Consider the following 19,940-nt stretch of genomic DNA (forward strand, 5'->3'; position numbering starts at 1 on the left):
TAAAATAGTCATAGGGCTCTCAGAAACCTTAATGTGGTTGGGATGTGCCTGGTGAATCAGACTTTGAGACCAGCAGGCCTCTACTTTCCTCCTCTTTCCTGCCTCTCCCTGTGCTCTTCCTCCTCCATCTTCCCTTGCTTTCTTCTTTTCCCTCCTCCTCCTTTCACTTGCTGTTCCTCCTCCCTTCTTCTCCTAGTCCTCCTCTCTGCTTCTTCCCTCCATGTCCTCCTCTCCTCTTCTTCCTCTCTCCTTTACTTCCTCCTTTTTTTTTTCTTTTTACTTTTGTGAACTGTGCAGTCTCCTTACACAGTGCTCTCATGTAGACTTTGGCAGGCTTTAAAAATTCTGCAGTTCATGCATGGGTTAATTGAGGCTGAGTATTTCACAAGATCTCAGATGCATAAATGCTAACAGAGATTCCAGACCTCTGTGTGTTGATGTGGGTTTTTTTTTTCGACATGGCAAAGGAGGATCAAAGACACCTTGTTCAATTTCTACACATTTGCCTTTTTATTTACTTGTCTTTCTAGTTTTTCTGTATCTGTGCCAGTCTCCTGATGCCAACCATCTGTTGATTCTTTAATATTATAGCAACACAGGCTCTGTTTGTATTCAGGGTAGTTTACATTTTTATGTTTGCCAAGACCTTTTGTTGTTTTTATGTACCAAATTAAATGTGAGAACAACAGGCAGGCTATGAGTGTCTTTATGAGCAGCTTGATTTATTTGTATCAGATTATATAAGCTGTCAGGAGGTTACCTTTTGGTCTGTTTTAGCAACCAATTGTAGGTCTAATTTATGTTTAACATAAAAAAGTGAATTCAATGAAATTTTTAAAAGTTAGGTATGGTATTTTCTTTCTTTCTTTCTTTCTTTCTTTCTTTTTTTTTTTTTTTTGTTGGGACGGAGTCTCACTCTGTCATCCAGGCTGGAGTGCAACCGATCTCGGCTCACTGCAAGCTCCGCCTTCTGGGTTCACACCATTCTCCTGCCTCAGCCTCCTGAGTAGCTGGGACTACTGGCACCGGCCACCATGCCTGGCTAATTTTCTTTTGTATTTTTAGTAGAGACGGGGTTTCACTGTGTTAGTCAGGATGGCCTCGATCTCCTGACCTCGTGATCCGCCCGCCTTGGCCTCCCAAAGTGCTGGGATTACGGGTGTGAGCCACTGCGCCCGTCCTAGGTATGGTATTTTCTACAAGTGAAAACCACTTGAATGAATGTAACTACATTGAACAATGGAGGCTCTCCAAACACCGCTGAAAAAGTATGCATAATATTCTACCTGAGAAGTTTTGTTTTCTTTTTATATAAAGAAGATTAATGTTCATGGACTTGAATAAATTCCATTTAATGATTTGGCCTATAATTTCCTTACCTTATGATAAATGATTACTCAGAAGTACTTTGAAGAATTTTTTGTGCAGCTTAGATGATTAATGTTTTGATGTGTATATTTGCTACATTTTAACTTCTGATTTAACAATCATGTTTTTTAAAAAAAATCTGTCAGGCCATAGAGATTGATGGAAACATATATATATATATTCTTTTGTCTGCATTTAAGGTAGTAATTTTGTGTTTTATAAATCTCAGGCATTTCAAATCCTAAAGGAGGGACATGTTGATATATTGCCCAGGACTTGCAAGTTGTTTCCAATTTGCATATTAATAAGTAAATTGCAGGTGACATGGAAAAGAATATAATATTTATAAGTATGGAAGAGACTGTAAATGCCTTATTTTTATCTATGGGCTTCATTTATAGGTCAAAGAGAGTGTAGAATTAGTTCTCCAGAAACGAAATCTGTTTTCTTAGGAGCGTCCTGAACAGCAGTGTCAGGACATTTAATCATCTAATACTCCTTTGTGTTACCTACTATCCATGCCACCTTTTACAGACAGAACACATAAGCTTTGGTCCCAAATAAATTAACAGATTTTTCTTTAACTCTTGGCATTGCACTTTTCCTTGTTACCATTGCAAGAGGACCTGTCATCATTCTACTAAGCTTATATCTACTGAGTTATATCCTGTCATCATTCTACTAAGTTATATCCTCCCTGGAGGAAAAGGACTTTAAAGTCGTATCTAATCACTCCTTCTGACCTCTAGGTTCATAGGTCCTTAATCTAGAAATCTGAAATCCAAAAGGCTCTGAAAACCACATTTAGAAAAAAATAACTCGTTTAGAAGCAAATCCTGACTTGTAATTATGTGAAGCTGTTTGTAGCTTTTTGTTTTTATCCTACCTGGCTAGCATTACTATTTATACATTTCGTTGCAGGAATGTGAATGTGCTTGATTATTGAATGGTGTCCCAAACCCTGCGGAAAATGTTATATAAACACAGTATATATATCATGTTTTCTTTTACAATAAATTTTTTAAAAATCAGCTATCCAAAACCTCTGATTAAGGAATTCTGATGCTATGTAGGAACATTTCCACTTCTTGTTTAGGTAAAAATCCCAAGAGCTATAGATATTTCCATAGGGGAGAACCATTAGAGGAAAGTATAATAGGGTTACAATGTGAGAATAAAGCAGTAGATGTTAGAGTCAGTAAGAAACTGTTAACGAAAGTAAAATATTATGCATATTCATGATACAGAACAGGATAATACCCATATTTAAAATCCGTCTTGAAGGAGTTCATTGGCAGCAGCCCAATGTTGTTCCCATTTCACTCAGTGAACGCATTTGGAAGGTGAAGTTGGGTCCAGTTTGCTTGTCATTAGAGTTTAATATTAGGGTTTTTGTATGTGCTCAGGCCAAGTTTTTCTCACTTTTGTGCTAACAGCTGCCAATGAAGTGAGATATCTCTGGACAAAGAAGGTGTCTTTGTCACTTTGTAATTTTAGATGGCTTATTTTAAAGGGTAGTTTGTTGCAAAATTAAAAACACTCCCTTGGGGAAAGCCCCGGATTTGTAAGCGTACTTTAAAAAACTCTAACTAAAGTTACATAATACCTTTTGAGCATCGGTTTTCCCAACTTCTTCTCTTTATTGTGTTCTACATCTGTATATTTAATGGTTTATTATGTCTTTATGAGGTGAAAAAAGCAATAGAAAAAATATTTATGGTCAATAGTTTCCTTATGTGTTAAATTATTGATACAAGTTTGATATCTCTATATACACTGGTGAAAGTGTACTCAGACCATTCAGTAATAAATGAAAAATATATATAATTTAAGTCTTAAGATTTGGAGAAAACCGACGAAATGGGAAATGTAGAAACATATGTTTTGGTTTTTTAAATTTTATTTTATAAGAGGAACTGATTTTCTCTATTTGTAACACAAGAGTTAGGATTAAAATTTATGAAGATTATTTAATATTCCCTATACAACTTTTTTTTCTTTTTTAATCTCACAGTTGTGTGGGTGAGAAGTCCAGATAGGTTCTCTGCTTAAGGGTCTTACAAGGTCAGGTCAAGGTAGTGGCAGGGTTGGGTTCTTACTAGGAGGCTTTGAGGATCAATATGCTTCCAAGCTCATTCAGATTGCTGGCTGAATTGTAGGACTTAGGTTCTTATTGTATTGCTGGCCTTTGGCTAGAGACTGTTTTGAGTCCCTAGGTCTGCAAGTGGCCCCTCTCAGGCCACCCCGTGAGCCCCTCAATCTCAGCAATATGTCAAATCCTTCTCACGCTTTAATCTCTTTAACTTCTATACTTACCAGCCAGAGAAAATTCTCTGCTTTTAGAGAGCTCATGTGATTAGGTTGGGCTCCCTAAAGATAATCCCTATATAACATGATCATAGGAGTGATACCTCATCATACTCTTGGGTTCCTTTCATACTCAAATGGGAAGGCATTGTACAAAGGTGTGAGTTATGGGGAGTCAGTCTTAGAATTCTGCTTACCAGTTGGCAAACTAGTGACCAAGGTAGTGAGTGTGTTAAGGTAGTATAACACGGTGGGCTCTGGAATCAGACTGTCTTGGTTCAGTCCCAGTATCAGCTGTGAAATCTTTGGGAAGTTACTCATTCTGTTTCTGCCTCAGTTCCCTCATCTGTTAAACGTGGTGGTTAATATGTAGCACTTACCTCATAGAGTTGTTTTGAGGAGTAAATTATATAATAATATAAAGGTGTTTAACAAAGTGCCTGGCACATAATAAACACTCAATAACTATTAGCAGTTATACTATTATTATTTGTTTTTTAAAGCAGATTTCTTTTCTTTCATGCTTCGCTTTTCATAGAATAAACGAGTATAAAATGCAAAGCACATGTTTGTAAAAGTAACATGATGTTGACCCACATAGGAATCTTTCATCCTTATGGAATCTGACTTATGTGAGAATCTCTCAGATGAAAGTGTGAAGCACTGTTCCCCTGCTCCAGGCAGTGGATGTGCGTTCTTAGATGGCCAGGGCCAGGTGTGTGTGCAATGAAGTGTGCAGTGAAGTGGGAGGAGGTACAGTGATCTTAGCTGAGACAGACAAGTCAGCATGTGAAGGGCCTCTTTTGTCATGCAAAGGAGTTTGGAGTTCTGGCAAGCAGCATTAGTATGAGGAGAAGGATGAACTGCAAAGAGTACTCGGCAATATTGTGAAAGATGCATTTGAAGATAGATTTTGAGTTGATATAGAAAAAGAGTCAATTATAAAAATGCTATTGATATTCAAATAGTGGGTCATTGATTGTCATAACATGCCCCAAATCTAAAAGTTTTTCTTGACATCTTAACAAGAAAAGTTGAGGAAGCTCTGATGGGAGTGGGGGCTGAGTCAGGCTGGAGAAGTCCTGGTGGATACTCTTGGTCAGGAAGAGACAGAGAATTAGAAGCAAGTCCAGGTTTGAGTGAGATTCAATTTCTAGAGTAGATGAGAATCCAGGAGATCAGTGTATGAGGACAGTGTAAGTGATGACCAGGAACCATAATTCACCATTCGGGTTACCCGTCTCAGAGGAGTGGAACTGTGGATATGTTGAGGACCAGGGAGTGCCAGCTGGCAAGGATCTGGGCTAGCAGTCATCTGACCTCGAGCAAATCCAACCGTGCATGACTATGACCCTGTCACCAAAATGTTGGGATTGAAGAAAGCGTTTGATGAGTAGAGTGACTCCACGGTGTGTAGAGCAGCTGGTGGTAACCCAGTCACTTAAAAGCTTGGTTGGGAATGAGATATCAGATTGTCCTACAGGAGAACAAATCACAAATGCAGTTTTAGGATTTTGTGATGCTAGAGTTGGAGCAGGATTGATATCAAGGCTGACTCAGCAATGGCAAGGACTGAATAATCTCAGTGTCTGTCTGTGTTCTTCTTAAACAGGCCTTGTGTTTTTCTCAGAGTGAGGAGATTTGAGAGTGATTATTAAATGCCCTGAGTGGTGGAGTCCTTGGACCCAGACAGACCATTAAGCCCCATATCTCTGGAAAAGACAACATTCCTGAAGAATTCCTCCCCACTTGGAGTTTCCCAGATTCCTTTCTTGAAAGGTTCCCGTGCAGCTCTCATTTTCAGTTCCTTTGATCCAGGCACTTAATGCTGTAAGAAAATCACGTCAAGGGAAGAAGCCCTAGTTTTCTTTGTAGAAAACATCTGCTGCTGCAATATTTGTGTTCTAGATTTGGATGGCATTCCTTGCCAGATCTTTTGTTGCCAGAGCAGTTATTGATGTGAGACACAGCTGGGTCTGTAGCAGGGAGATATTGCTATGTCAGTGATCCTACCTTCTGGCAGCATGAGCCTTTTGGCAAAATTCTCAAAAATGACCTATAGCAAGAGAAGTGTGTACAACATGGGTGTACGGGCTCTTCTGAGTTGGTCCTTCTGTTCCCATTTGATTGTTAGGACATAAGAGCTTTAGTCAGGTTCTGAGTGAGGAAACAAAATCTTTTAGGAACAAGTAGAGATCAATTTCTTATTTTTATGAATAAAATTTTTACTTTTAGAGAATATTTTTTCTGAACGCTCCTTAACTTAAAGGATTTTCTGTAAATCACCCTTTCTGATACTGATCCACTGTAGGATGACACTGCTAGGAGATGGAGAGTTGGGAATCCTCTGCCAACCTATCTGATGGCTGGAAGTGTGGAAAGAGGATTTGGAAAGGATTTTCTGTGTTCCTCTTTGATTGCATGTAACATCAATATTTCTTAATTTTGTGTTTTTATTCTTTTCTTTAGTTATGTTAAGTTTGCCTGTCCTGATTTCACCTGCCTTGGATTAAAATTGTCTAGAATATCGGTCTGTCTGATTATTAATCTTTGATACTGTGCTTTTTAGGTATCAGATATTAACTTTATGTTCAAGGCCTGTAAATCAGTACTTCCTATCCTTACCCTTCTCTCCTTATCTCCTAAGATGTAAATTAAAAAATTAATACATTTATTGTCATAATGTATTTAGTTCTTTCACCTTTCACAGAACTTTCTCTCCACACACAATTCATCCTGCACATTAGGGTTGTTGGTCACCCATCGTCTATTCCCCTTCATCTTTCGCAGTTAAGTCGAGATATTGGCAGAGTTTCCACCCTTCCTCCATGCAGCAGTGTATTATTACTGAGAAGCTAACGCCCTACAGGGGTGGCCCCAGATTAGCCGTAGCCGTTGAAATTTCTGTTAGCTGGAGGACAGAATATCCTAATTCATATAGTCACCATTTATTTCCCGTTATTGCTTTGATTTTGCTGCTCCAGCCACAAAATTTGAGTCCTGTCATCCTGACTAACTGCATCTTCCTAGCCAGATTTACTTCTATCGTTCATTATGTCTCCTCCACACTAAATGATTAAGTTACTTTACCATTCTTTCATTGTTACAATTTTCTCTACAGTGGATTCACCTGTTTGCAAAACTTAGATTCTGAAGCCAATTTATAAGGCAATAATTTCTTACAATTACTCCTGATTATTCTTCCTTATCTGATCACTAGATGGAGTTGGTTTGTTTTTGGCCATGAAAGGGAAAGGTCTTTATTATTTCAATTTATTTTCTTTCTTTGCTTTTTCTCATTTTTTTAATGCTTTGGTTGAATTGGTATAGTTTAATTTCTGTAAGTTAAATATTTGTATGATAAAACTTTGTTAATCTTGAAATGACCCTCCGCCTCTCCTGTTTGCAAATTTGTATCCCATTTTCAGCACATGGAACTAAGTTCACCTTGTATGTTGAAGGTTCCCAACACAGCCCCAACATTTGATTTTCTAGAAGGACTCACAGGACTCAGCCCATTGTTGTACTTGTGACTAAGGTTTCTTCTAGTACATAGTAGGTGTGTATAGCCCTATCATAAGGGAAAAGGCACAGGCAGAGTCTGGAAGAACCTGTGTGCAGTTTTCCTTATGCTCTCTCCCCCCCGTGAAGGATCACACAGACCAAATATATATATACATATATATATGTGTGTGTGTGTGTGTGTGTATATGTAATTATTTATTTATTTTTTTAGACAGAGTCTTGCTCTGTCACCCAGGCTGGAGTGTAATGGCCTAATCTCGGCTCACTGCAGTCTCCACTTCCTGGGTTCAAGCAATTCTCATGCCTCAGCCTCCCAAGTAGCCAGTTTATAGGTGTGTTCTACTTATAAACAGCTAATTTTTGTAATTTTAGTAGAGACAGGGTTTTGCCATGTTGTGCAGGCTGGTCTCTAACTCCTGGGCTCAAGCGATTCACCCTCCTTGGCCTTCCAAAGTGCAGAGATTACAGGTGTGAGCTACCGCATTTGGCCAGAGCGTACTCTTTGCCCAAAAATAAAAACGCAGCCACACGTGTGTGATGTTTCTGTACAACGTTCAATGCCCAAGATTTTTATTAGAAACTCATAGGCACCTTCTCCCTAGGATATACCAAAATTCCAGGCTTCCAGAAGGAAGACAGGTGTTCAACATAACCCATATTGTTTACACACGTCGTCTAGGCACAGTAAAACACCCTGATATGTTAAGTATTGACAGGGAACACGCTAAGGGCCAAGTTCCCCCATGCCCACCAAAGGCCAAACTTGCAGGCAGGACTTTTTGGCAGTCTCAGGTCTGCTAGGTTTGTTCTAGAGGCATACCTCTCTATTGGAAGCTTTTCATAATGCACCTCTTCTCTGCTGTAACTCTTACTTTTCATCTTGGTCCATCCTCAGGACCTGGCTCTGTATGTTACTTTACACCCATCTGTACCAATTCATTTTGGAAATGAATGCAGTTCATATGAATGTCCCTTATGGTAATCAGTACATTGCTTTGTGAGCTTTGTAAACATTGTGTTTTCTGCTTCCTCATACTGAAGGCATAAATTGAGTAAAGGAACTGTGTTCAAAAATGTCATCTGTGGCCTTTCATAGCACATTTGAAAATAACAAATAAAGAAATGTATAGTAAATGTTGTTCAGTAAATGTTTACTGACAAAGGATGTTACTTTTTAGAATTTTTCAGCACAGAACTATGATTGCTGGATGATTATGAGAATTACCTTAGTAACTGGGAAGTATTTGGTTGCCTTAAGTTCATTCTTATGCTAAGATCATTGATTGGTTTCTCTGTCAAGTTATGTACATTTTGAGGAGAATACTGTTAGATTTAAATGGTTTGGGTGGATTCAATTTTAATAGCTTTAGAAAACTATGCAGTTAGGAGAGGAATTTGGGTTAGAAGATCAAGATCAAAGGAAAAGTCGATTAAAAAAACTTTTTTCTCCCTGTGGACTACATGATGTTCTTTTCTTATTTAGAGTTTCTGTAACCTTTGCACAGAAGTTTTCAGATACAAAGCATCTTCTCCTTTTTTTTCTTTTCTTTTATTCTTTTTTCTTTTTTTTTTGAGACGGAGTCTTGCTCTGTTGCCTAGGCTGGAGTGCAGTGGCACGATCTTGGCTCGCTGCTACTTTCGCCTCCTGGGTTCAAGTGATTCTCCTACTTCAGCCTCCTAAGTAGCTGGGACTACAGGCATGTTCCACCATGCCTGGCCAATCTTTATATTTTTAATAGAGACGGGGTTTCACCATGTTGGCCAAGCTGGTCTCAAACTCCTGACCTCAAGTGATCTGCCCGCCTTGGCCTCCCAAAGTGCTGGGATTAGAGGTGTGAGCCACCACGCCCAGCCCAAAGCATCTTTTTATAAAAACACCATCAAGACTGTGATCTCTGGATCTTGGATATTGCCATTGCTTTATATGTGATCACCAACTCTTTAAAATAATTTCATGTTTTATGATTAGAATTTTGCTACCAAAATAGCTTATTATTATTTAATACATTTTGTAAACTCTTTTAATATGCTATAGGGAAAATTCTCCAAAAGATGACTACAGTCTGGTCATGATAGCTCATGCCTGTAATCCCAGCACTTTGGGAGGCTGAGGCTGGCAAATCACTTGAGGTCAGGAGTTCAAGACTATTCTGGCCAAAATGGCGAAACCCCATCTTTGCTAAAAATACAAAAATTAGCCAGGTGAAGTGGTCACATCTGTAATCCCAGCTACTCAGGAGGCTGAGGCTGGAGAATTGCTTGAATCCAGGAGGCAGATATTGCACTGAGCCGAGGTTATGCGTCTGTACTCCAGCCTGGGCCACAGAGCGAGATTCCATGTGAACAACAACAACAAAAACATAACTGATGACTATAAGGCTAGAAGTCTATGCAGGTCTGAAATCTATATTAAAAATTGGGCAACACTAAGGCTTCATAAAACTTTAACAGGATTTAAAGTGTTATGAGTCATTGCTGAGGGATCTGATGGATACTGCCAAACTCTCAGAAGACATGGTGGCCTTATTATGGTTTTCTAATACCTTGGTGAAATAACACTTTTTGCTTATGGAAGTCATTTGCTTTACAATATTGACAAAATAAAAAGTAAACAAATAAGCCACTAAGTAGCTAAGAGAAATGCTGTAACATTCGTGCATAAAACCCTGCATGTTTTACAGAAAACCCCTAAAACAATGGGTACAATAAGCTAATGTCAGTTAAACTCAACTTTATTCTTTTTTTTTTTTTTTCCCCAAGAAGGGAGAAAGTGGTCACTGTTGTATTCTTCATGTGATAAAAAAGCTTCTGTCCAAAAATGCCATTGAAATCTGAGGAGCTGAACAAGTTCATAAAACTATAGAAAAGGACAGTTTCTATGCTGTTAAGACACTTTCATAAATTTGCTGTGGAAAAGATGATGTGGTTTTCACTATGTCTTTCATTTTATGTCACGTATTTAGTTTTTTAAAAAAATTAGCCCAATTTAAAAAGTACTTTGAAAGGCAAAGACATGGAGTGCTTTAAAATATTTTACATTAAATCTCTCATAAAATATTTTTGAACATTTAAAGGAAATAAAGGCAATGAGAGTCAAAGAAAGGACACATTGTGTGAGCTTTTAGTTAATAAAATATTTATTAAGACTGTATCAAATGACAGGCTTCCTTCTTTGAGTGGTCAGCTGTCCAGGTATAGGATTTGCTTAGCTACAGAAACCTCACCAAGTTCTTCGGTTACACTTGTCTTTGTGTCTTTGACAGTATCATGAGACCTTCCTGTTTATAAAGGCAATCTCAGCTAAATGTCAGGTGTGGCAACCAAAAATTGCTTTTGTGATTTTTAAGCTGCTTCAATAGAAAGAATGCCAGGTCAGAGGTCATAATCGTCCTTTCCAGGCTGGATTCTGTCCCGTGTTAGGAGGGTTTTGACAAGTTTGTGTGCACCCATGAGGATAGCCAGGACAATGATGGAACTGAAAACCATGTCCGATAAGGAAGGAGTTACTTGTTTTGTGGAAGAGAAACATGGAGAAGGAGGGATTCTCACCTTCAGAAATTTGAAGGGCTATACATGGAAGAGAAATTAAAACTCCTTGAGAGGGCAGAGCTGCAGTTACTGGCTGTGGGTCACAGAGCAAGGTGTTTCAGTTTGGCATAAGTAAGTGTGTCAGTACAGCTAAAATGACATCTGGGTTTGCTACTACCTTATAATATTCAATTAGAGGCTATTTGAATATGTATTTGGATTTGAAGAGTAGTGTTAAGATATCCTTCATGGGAGGCTGAGACGGGCGGATCACGACGTCAGGAGATCGAGACCATCCTGGCTAACACGGTGAAACCCCGTCTCTACTAAAAAAAAAACATACAAAAAACTAGCCGGGCGAGTTGGTGGGCGCCTGTAGTCCCAGCTACTCGGGAGGCTGAGGCAGGAGAATGGCATAAACCTGGGAGGCAGAGCTTGCATCCAGCCACTGCACTCCAGCCTGGGCGACAGAGCGAGACTCCGTCTCAAAAAAAAAAAAAAAAAAAAATGATATCCTTCATGTTTGTTCCTTGAAAAAGTTGACATGACTGGGTGTGGTCACTCATGCCTGTAATCCCAGCACTTTGGGAGGTCAAGGCAGGAGGATTGCTTAAGCCCAAGAATTCGAGGCAAGCCTCGGCAATATAGGGAGACCCTGTCTTTATGAAAAATAAAATAAAATATTAGCTGGGCAAGGTGACATGCACCTGTAGTCCCAGTCGCAGCTATGTGGGAGGTTAACATAGGAGAACCATTTTTTGAGCCCGGGAGGTTGAGGCTGCAGTGAGTCATGATGGCGCCGTGCCACTGCCCTCTAGCCTGGGCAACAGAGATGCTGTTTGTAAAAAAAAAAAAAAAAGTTGACATGTTATATATGTCCCAGCTGTGTCATTGAAAGCAGAATGTTTATATTTAAGGTGTCTATAGCCACTGTGGGCCCAGTTTTCTCATTTTACTAATACCTTATGTTTGCAACAATAGACATTGATATAAAGAACTGTCAAGTATCTTATTTCATTTGATGCTCTCACAGGTTCTGTGAATGCGCAGGGCACAGACTGTTATCCCTATTTTAGAGGTCAAGTGATCATAGCTTAGTTCAGTCAGAGGAAACCACTCACCCAAAGTGAGGTAGTCAGAGCCTTGGATGACATCTAGATTTCTGATTCCTAGTTCAGCATCTTTACCACTCCAGAATGGTTTTCTTCCACTTGAAATCTAAATATTTGTCACAAAAAGTGACTATTTTTCTCATCAGTCCTTTTATATTAACTTCGTATGTGTTATATGATGGATGTTAAAGAAACAGGGATCTGTAAAAGTCTGTATTTCCTTTCCATCTGCTTTCGCATATGAAGGCAGGGGAATCCATGGGTTAGGATTATCAGATAGCAACGAGCAGGTGGGAGGCAGAGGGAGGGAAGGTAGAAGGGAGTTATGAGTAGATAAGCTACAGTGATGTGTGTGTGCGTGTGTGTGTGTGTGCACGTGTGTTCATGAGCACACAAGCAAGTAGTAATTTCAGAGAGAATCCTTTGAACAATTGGCGGGGGAGATCCCACGCCCTTTTCTTGGAAACTATAAATCACTACCGTTTCCTAGCTATGATCGCTGCTGATTTCTGAAAGTGTGTCTCCCTTCGGTTTAAATCTGACAACAATGTGCCATCAGAATTGATTACTTGAGCACACTTGCTTTTTTGTGCTCCTAAAGATATCCTGAAGTCTGGATAATTAAACACTGAAGGCAAGGCATATGGCCTTACTTAGGTAAAAACAATTGCAGAAAGAATGTCTGTAATTTAAATACAAAAATGTGATGGCACTTTAAACTCTAAAGACATCCATACTCTAAATTTTAGTGCTTAAAACTACTTTCTTTGAAGAGCCTTGTTGAAAGACAGAAAGGTAAATATGTTTTACTTAATAAATAAATAAATACTGTAGCATAGCGTATTGTAATTTCTCATTAAGGATATTATTGCTGTCTTTTTTGGAACTGACTGTATTTGCTGCCATTAAATTTTACCATATGTTAAATCAAATTTTATCTATCAGTTACATTTTGCCACTTCTAGGGGGCAAATCTGGCTGACTGGCTTTGCTCTTGGAGCCTTGATGGAATGTACATAGTTAGTGAAAAATTCCTCAGGCATTTAAATTGTTGAAGGAAATAATAGAGTAAGCAACACTGTAGACTCTTCTTTGAAAATTAACCGTCCAAATAATAATTGAGCTTCTCTGTCTATAGTTGACCCAGTTTAACAAATAAAATATTTAAGTTTAGGGAAAGAAGATTTGTATCTCTCTCCCTACTCTCTGTTTCCACTTTCTTCTTTCATTTAAACATTAGGGTTTTCTCTAATCGATCTGAGATTTTTTGTGGTTTCCTCTGTCTTTTTCCGGGTGGGAAGACAAAATCAAGTATGACATATTCAATGTTGTGAACTTTTAGTCTGAAAAAGGGTACAGATACACGGTAGCAATGACCAGCACATTCTTTCTCTCAGATACTTGAAAAGTGATGGCAGTAGCATTTAACAGAGGCTAAACCCTGCCAAGTTCCCATAAGGGAATAATTTCATTAAATGTGAAGTGGCAAAGTCATAGAGATGTGAACAATTACATTGAAGCATGAAAGTTTTCATTTTCACATGAGAGTATCTTTCTCTTTCCTACTTTATTTTATTTTGAGAGATGGAGTCTTGCTCTGCCTTCCAGGCTGGAGTGCAGTGGCGCGATCTCAGCTCACAGCAACTTCTGCCCCCTGGGTTCAAGTGATTCTCCTGCCTCAGCTTCCCAAGTAGCTGGGACTATAGGCGTGTGCCACCACACCAGCTAATTTTTGTATTTTTTAGTAGAGATGGGGTTTCACTATATATTGGCCAGGCTGGTCTCAAACTCCTGACCTCAGGTGATCTGCCCGCCTCAGCCTCCCGAAGTGCTGGGATTGCAGGTGTGATACCTGACGTGTTTCCTACTTTAACTAACCTTTTTGTGTAACTATTGTGGGAAGCCTGTGCCAATCAAACAGGTTTTGGAACTGAGATGGTTTTTACTACATGGTGAGACTGTCGAGTTCATCATTGGCCCCAGGTATGCAGAAAATGATCGTAAGTCGGATAGTAACCAAACACACTTCATTTCCAAGAAAATTCAGGTAAAAGAAGATGATATTTGGAAGACTAAGTTTTGACAGTAACATAATATACTTTGGCAGCAAAAGTTAGTGAGATGCTGGAACATGGTACTAGGAGGAATTTTCTATCTTTTTTATTCCTTAGATTTAAAAAATGTTCAATTTATTACCTCAGGGTTCAGTATCAAATTAAAATAGATAAATGGAGACTTTAATAATAGCCAGTTGTCTGGAGTTGTTTTGATTTGGTGTCTCTGGGAAGAGGAAAGATGGATTAGATTACTTTTGGATGTCTCTTTCAGATGATATGTCAGCAAGGCGAACGCTGTGGTTAGGGTAGTGAGATAAAAGGCGTGTGCACAGGTCATCTACCAGCTTGGTGGAGTGTTGAAGATTAGACTGGTGGAATGAGGAAATGGCCAGCCACTTGAAAGCTGGAGAAAACAGGTGGGCCCCAGAGAGCAAAGACTCTCTAAGAACTTAAAAGTTGTTTGGGTAAGCATATTTGGAATAAAATGGGCAGTGATTCTGTTAATGAACAAAGAAAGTTATTTCAAATGTGAATATGTAGGTAATGTAGTCTATTGCTGGTTGTGATAGTGTTGTTCTGAGAATAAAGGTAAATCAGCACATAAATTTGTGTGTATTAAAAGTGATACATTTCAGAATAATTTTAGTATAAAATCAAATTATGTATTTCCTTTAAGATGGAATATTGCATGAGAAAGTGATAGCCAGGAAGGTACATATGTCTAATGGACTGAAAAGGAAAATAAATTGCTAATACTGAATAATTGAACATAGTTGGGGCCAAAGGGCCTGGGAAAAAGCTGAAGTACACAAAGGAAAAACAATGCCCCTGGTAAAAACTCAAATGTTCTTACTATAATAAGTCACAGAGAAATATTTCTTCTGTTTTGTATCTTTGAAGAAAGAATTCCAAATGTTATACACATCTGGTGTATATTGTGCTTACTACTGAGTGACAAATGTGTGATTAAGAAGGGCCATAAACTAATTTCTGTAAGTAGTGCTGTCCTCTCAAACTGAGATATGCCCTGGGCAAACCCATTTGTGTTTCACTACATAAAGTTAGTTGGGTTGTGTGGATTTCAGTATCAGCTATAGATTTTCAATTTCAATTCTTCTGAGAAAATTTTTCTTTCAAGTATCAGGTGGCATTGCCTTAATTTAGCTTTTTGTCAATATAAACAGTTTTGGTGCTATTGCTGTGAGGGTACCTGAAAGGAAGGACTTTATATCCAAGATATTTAAAATTATTTGTTTACTCTGCCAAAAAAATGTGAACTGACATGCCCATTGAGGCAGAATTGTAGAGTGTACATTCTCTTTACCATATCAGTGTTCTGGACATTTTTGGAATTTCCCAGTGGGCAGTGAGTGTTCTGAGCTAAAGGGTAAGTAGGGAGGCAGGACAATTATGAGGCACCTCCCAAAGCAGATCTTTTCAGTGAGAGTTTGTTATTTAGTAAGAAGTATTACAAATTCCCATACCTTCACATATAAGCATCTTAAGTATAAATATGAGGTATTTATAGTCCTAAATTGCTCTTTTAGAAATTATAATATGAAAAATTACATTCTTGCTTCCCAGTGATGGTCTGGCATTAATTATTGAGGATCCTTGGGCACGTAAGAAAACAGGAATTGTCTGAGAAACATGGCAGTAGGTCAGATAATAGGAACAGGCAAACTGTATTCTTTCCTGGGTATTTATATATTAGAATCTTGAAATATCAGTTTTTGCAGTGCATGTAACAGATGTATTTAAAATGTTTTTTGGGTAAAAATAACTGTACCTACCCAAAGTAACTGTCTAGATGACTTCCTGGTCTGTTGGTCCCCACATGATCTGGTGTCTGCCAGTCTGTTAGATCTCAACGCCCACCACTTTCTCAGTTGCTCCTTCTGTTCCAGCCTCATAACATTTTTACTGTTCTTTGAAAGCACCTAATTCATTTCCAAACCCAAGGCCTTTCTCCTTGCCTTTCACTTGCTGTACCCTCTGCTTGGGAGCAGTCTTCCCCTAGCCCTCTACTGGTCTGTTTCCTCCCTTTAGAACTCTTAAGGTCCTCTCATCAAAGGGCTTTCCCTGATCGCCTCATCAAAAAGAGCCCTTCTCTTAGTACTCTATTTTCTCCTGCTCTGTTTTAGTTGTCATCGTAGTGCTCATCTTTACATGAAATTATATTCTATGTTTGTTTACTTTGAAGTGCTGTGTGGTCTGGGGCTTTGTCTTGTTCACTGAAAGATTCTTGATGCCTTCAGCCATTAACGACCTAATAATTATTTGTTGAATGAACAAATGATTGTCCAGATGTGTCATGAAAATACATACCTTATGGGACTGGTTATCTTTTATTTTATAAAATAAAATTTTGGAAATCTAGAATTCTTATCAAGTCTGCCAAGGTGAATTTGTAACCTTCATGTTTGTGTTACTTGGTGTTGGAGATATGGAGTGCTCATCACTCACTCCTCTCCTTTCTTTTCTGGATTCCAATGGAATAGAAACATGAAATGAGAGTTGAATGGTGATTGGTATATAAGTTTTATAAAATGGGCAAGTCCCTAGCAACTGATAATGCAAGGGTTTTGGAGAAGCTAGATTTCAAGTAACTTGGATTCAAGAATGTCCAATGGGCTATCTGCTTTGGGAGTTACTCCCCTCCTCTCTCCAGCTGAAGGTAGAAAAAGGCCTGAACAGCGAGAGCGTACGGTCTAAGACAAAAACCAGAGAGCCCACCGTCCTTCTCAGCAATCCATTAGTGGGCCATGAAAGGATAAAATGGGACTGTTTCATTCATTCACTAGTAAAGAGCATGACATTTTGTCTTACTAGATGTCAGATTCCCACTGGCTAGATGAGCAGGTTCTCCTTTTATGGAGATGATTCAATAAACAGGTCCAGAGGGGAATTGAAATGATTGCTTCAGTTCCAACCCCTGTCAATTGGGAAATTAGCAGTATGACCCTTCTCTTTGGAGAAAAGAGGGAAGTTGCAATAATAATTATTCTCTGAACAATTGTGATTGCAATACATATACTGGAATGTACCTACAAAACGAAATAATTTTGACCAGAAAACAGCTATCAACATAGGATGTTTCTGAGAGTCCACTGCAATTGTGAGTCATCTAGACATCTGCCAAATGAAATAGTAGGCTCTATTTGTACATGTGTTTAAGAGAAGAATGCATGTTATTCCAACTTCTATTTATCACCTATCAATGAAAAAGGTATATACTTATGAAAAAACGTAACCTTGATGTGTTTAAAGGCTAATATTCTGACTTCCATTGTAAACTCAGGAGCCTTTAATGTTTCAGGTTCGTGGGAGTAAGGGAGAAGTTTTGTACATTTTGGATGCTACCAACCCACGGCACTCCAACTGGCTTCGCTTCGTTCATGAGGCACCATCTCAGGAGCAGAAGAACTTGGCTGCCATTCAAGTGAGCTTATTTGCTTCTTATTTGTACTGTGCACGGTGAGGGGGGATGGATGAATATATAACTGTACTCCCTGTTTTAAATTTATTTCCCAATGACCTGCTTTAAATAACAGTAACTAACTCATAAAAGCAGAGAAATCTCATCTAGTCAGCATATGTCCCGAAAGGGCAAGCCTAGCTGTAAAATAACACCAGGGCACTTACTTTATGAGAATTCCTGAGGGAACGAATTACACAGTCTGATATTGTCCTTGGCAGATCTTGCTTTCAGGTACTTTTATTTCATTCAGTGAATATTTATTGATATTATTATTTGTTTGATAGTTTATTTTGTTCATAGTACTATACCCTGTGTTAGTGTTTGGGAAAGGCTTTATGGAGAAGGTTTACTTTGGGATATTCCCCATGACTAGGTTTTGAGCTTGTTGGAGGTGGTGTGTTAGTCAGGTTTTCCCAGAGAAACAGGTCCAGTGGCTCACGTCTGTGATCTCAGCATTTTGAGAGGCTAAGGTGGTAGGATCACTAGAGCCCAGGAGGTCAAAGCTGCAGTGAAGATACTATTCCACTCCAAACTGCGCAACAGAGCAAGACTATGGCTCCAAGAAAAAAGGATATATCCTTATATATCCTTTTTTTTAGTATAAAAAGATATATATACACATATACACACACACACGTATGTATGTATATGGTTGTGTATGTGTATATGTATTTGTATATGTGTGTATATGTGTATATATGTATATGTGTTTATATGTATGTATATATATGTATATATAAAATAGGGGATTAGCTCACATGATTATAGGAGCTGGTAAGTTTAAAATCTGCATTGCTGATGTTCCAGTTTAAGTCCAATGGCCAGAAGCTGCTGTAGAACCTGGAAGAGCTGATATCCCACTTGGAAACCCATCAGGCAAGAAGAGCCAGTGTTCCACGTTGTAGGCTGTTAGGAGAATTCTCTCTTACTCTGGGGTAGGTCAGCCTTTTGTTCGATTCAGGACTTAGCATGATTAAATGAGGCCCACCCACATTATGGAGGGCAATATACTTTATTCAAGTCTCCTGATTTAAATGTTAATATTTTCTGAAAACACCCTTACAGAAACACCCAGAATAATGTTTGATCAACTATCTGGGACCCTGTAGCCTAGTCAAGTTAACATATAAAATTAACCATCACTGACGAGAACCATGTTTTATTGAATTCGATTTCCCTGTATCCTAGCATACTGCTGGACAAAACATAAGGTTTTGATACAAACTATGAGTTAAACTTAGGTGATCCCTCAGTGGAAATTAAGGCAAGAAGAGAAAATGATGCAGTTTTTAGAGGGGCCCTATATTTAAAACACATTGATCAGATGACCAAAATTATAAGGAAACATTAAATTCTGGCAGATAATTGACTGATTACATGTGAAAGCCTGTCTTTCTGGATCCTAAACTTCGGAAGAGGAAGTAAAGCTATGGTTGGCAAAAGTAAGAGGGGAAAGGAAAAGAATGAGACATGAACAGTATTTGAGAATCTACCACGTACACTGTTCAAGAAGCTTCATATACATGTGGTCATTTATTCACAGAAATTCTGATAGTTTGACAATTGGTTGACATTACACTGATTTCATTTAATTTTCAGTATAAAATCAACAGTAGCAAGAAGGAAAATGCACAGAATTAAGTTTTAAAGTAACTAGCAGTCATCTAGACTATTTAATTTCCTAATGTCATCTAACCAATTTTTTTTTCAGTACAAATAAGTATTAGATAGTCAATGTGATAACTGTCCCTTTTTGCGTGGATACATGAGAGATGACTCTTACTAAACAGCTGAGGTAAGATGGAAAAATAGGATCTCTGGCAGCCAGAGATATTCAAGCTACTTTTCCAATTATTCATGATGGCCATTGATCCAACCACAAGTTTGAACTGATCTGTTTTTTTTTTCTTTTTTAACATGTAGACATTATTTTTTTCCAAGTATTTTTATATTTTTTCATGGTTTTCTGAGGCAAACTCATGAGAACATCATTTATGTCAATATTTTAATTTACAGACTCAGTTTGTTTCTTTGTAAATGTTACTATTATCAAAATTGCCTATAGAACCAGGAATTTACCTTAAGCCAACCCATTGTTTTGGTAGGTTCTTCATCATTGTGATTGTGGAGAATATTATTTATGCTAGATTGTTTTTCTTTTTAGGTATAAATAATGATTTTAAGCCTTCTCCAAATTCCTTCAGTTTGAGAAATATCTCCCTATTGCCTATTATTTCTATAGAATCAGTAGGTCTCTTTCTTTGCCTAAACTTACAAAGTGTTATGTGAGTTTCGTCTTATATTCCCTTAGGTAATACTTGCTTAGGAGTTCCCCTTAACTGAACATCTTACTTGTAATGATCCCTTTAGTTAATAGAAAACAATGTCGGTAAGTGTTTATACCTTGATCTTTCACCGTTTACTCTGCTACTCTACTATGACCTGTATGTTATCATGTTGTAGGCACTTTGCTCATTTTCAGTAATCACATTGTGTAAGACTTACAGTTTTAATGTTCATTTAGTACATTCAATGCAGCACTTTCCTTCCTCTATATCAACT

At 38.3% G+C, this 19,940-nt stretch overlaps 1 protein-coding gene across 8 annotated transcripts in view; it reads left to right on the forward strand.

Moving 5' to 3' along the window:
- Positions 1 to 19,940, forward strand: part of PRDM5 (PR/SET domain 5) — a 224,802-nt gene that overhangs the window by 55,307 nt on the left and 149,555 nt on the right. For all 8 annotated transcript variants that reach the window (XR_007726061.1, XR_007726059.1, XR_007726060.1 and 5 more), the window contains one exon: positions 17,217 to 17,339. Coding sequence is in view for 5 of the 8 variants with exons in the window: in XM_050792631.1 (XP_050648588.1) it covers positions 17,217 to 17,339 (123 nt within the window). In the remaining 3 variants the exon portion in view is untranslated. The remainder of the gene's footprint in view (positions 1 to 17,216; positions 17,340 to 19,940) is intronic.

The sequence above is a fragment of the Macaca thibetana genome, chromosome 5, assembly GCF_024542745.1.
Source record: "Macaca thibetana thibetana isolate TM-01 chromosome 5, ASM2454274v1, whole genome shotgun sequence".
Classification (NCBI taxonomy): domain Eukaryota; kingdom Metazoa; phylum Chordata; class Mammalia; order Primates; family Cercopithecidae; genus Macaca; species Macaca thibetana.